The 1241-nt window shown below is 37.1% G+C and overlaps 1 protein-coding gene across 1 annotated transcript; it reads right to left on the reverse strand.

Moving 5' to 3' along the window:
- Positions 1–213: 213 nt before the first annotated feature.
- On the reverse strand, positions 214–948 carry LOC138337281 (uncharacterized). The gene has a single exon (XM_069287186.1). The coding sequence runs from the start codon at positions 946–948 to the stop codon at positions 214–216; it is 735 nt and encodes a 244-aa protein (XP_069143287.1).
- Positions 949–1241: the final 293 nt, after the last annotated feature.

Consider the following 1241-nt stretch of genomic DNA (forward strand, 5'->3'; position numbering starts at 1 on the left):
GTAAGCTGCACTCTCACCTTCAGAGAATTTCTTCTTTTTAAACTTGAATTCAGGGGGATATCCCACTATTTTCCAACAATTATCCTTATTGTGTCCTCTTATTTTGCAAACCTCACAATATAGATGAGAATTTCTTGTAAACTTTTGATTATCACTTGTTCTGCTGTACATAACAGATTCATAGTTGCCTGTATGAGACATTGGATTTGCACCCTAGATTCCATTCATAGCTGACACAGACCTTTGACTCTCATCACCCATCACCACAACATAGGCTTGATTGATTGAAGGTAATGGACTCATGATCAGTATTTGACTTCTTGCTTGATTATATGAGTCATTCAGCCCCATCAGAAACTGGAACAGTTTCAGTTTTTGCAAATGCAATATGAACTCCTTAGATCTTTCACAGTTACAACCGGGTGGTGGTACCAAAGCCTCAAATTCCTCCCAAAGAGTCTTAAGTTTGGAGAAATAGACTGTTACAAAATTTACTCCTTGAGTTAGAGTGGCTATTTCCTTATGCAGGTTGAAGGTTCTTGAACCATCTATCTTGGTGAACCTTTCTTGTAGATCTTGCCAAACTGATTTTGCTGTGGCTGCATACATAATGCCACCTAGTAAACTCTTAGAAACAGAGTTCATTAGCCAAGATTGAACAACGGCATCAACTCGATCCCAATGATTCCACAGATTTTCACTATATTTTTCTTTATCACATAATCCATCCACCATTCCTAGTTTATTTCTCCCTAGCAGAGCAATGCGTATAGAACGAAACCAGATTGCATAGTTTTCCATACCTGTTAGCTGGAATGAAATGATCTGATTTCCACTAACATCTGATGGAGATAAGAACAATGGATGATTGTAGTCAATTTCTTGACCAATGTTGACAGCTCGATTGGCATTCTCTTGAACAATTACTGGTTCATCATCTCCAGCCATTTTTTCAGAGATTTCGATTTCTTCAATCTCTTTCACGATCGATTAGCGGAAGCAATAGTACTGATTGAGATTCAGATTTCACAGAGTTAGATCCCCTGCTCTGATACCATGAACTTGTTATGAAGTAAAGAGAGAAGAGGAAGAAGAAGAAGGAGAAAGCTCAGCAGAAGAGAAGAGAAGATGAAGATGAACTAAGAAGAAGAGTATGCTGTAGAGAGAATATCTCAGCTTTTCATTATTTTATTAATTAATCATTAAGATACAATGAAGTGTTTATATAGAAGACTAATCAA

The sequence above is a fragment of the Solanum lycopersicum genome, chromosome 7, assembly GCF_036512215.1.
Source record: "Solanum lycopersicum chromosome 7, SLM_r2.1".
Lineage (NCBI taxonomy): Eukaryota > Viridiplantae > Streptophyta > Magnoliopsida > Solanales > Solanaceae > Solanum > Solanum lycopersicum.

Bases quoted from the DNA above. Each gene is read 5' to 3' on its own strand.
- LOC138337281 (XM_069287186.1), bottom strand. From the start codon at position 948: ATGGCTGGAGATGATGAACCAGTAATTGTTCAAGAGAATGCCAATCGA.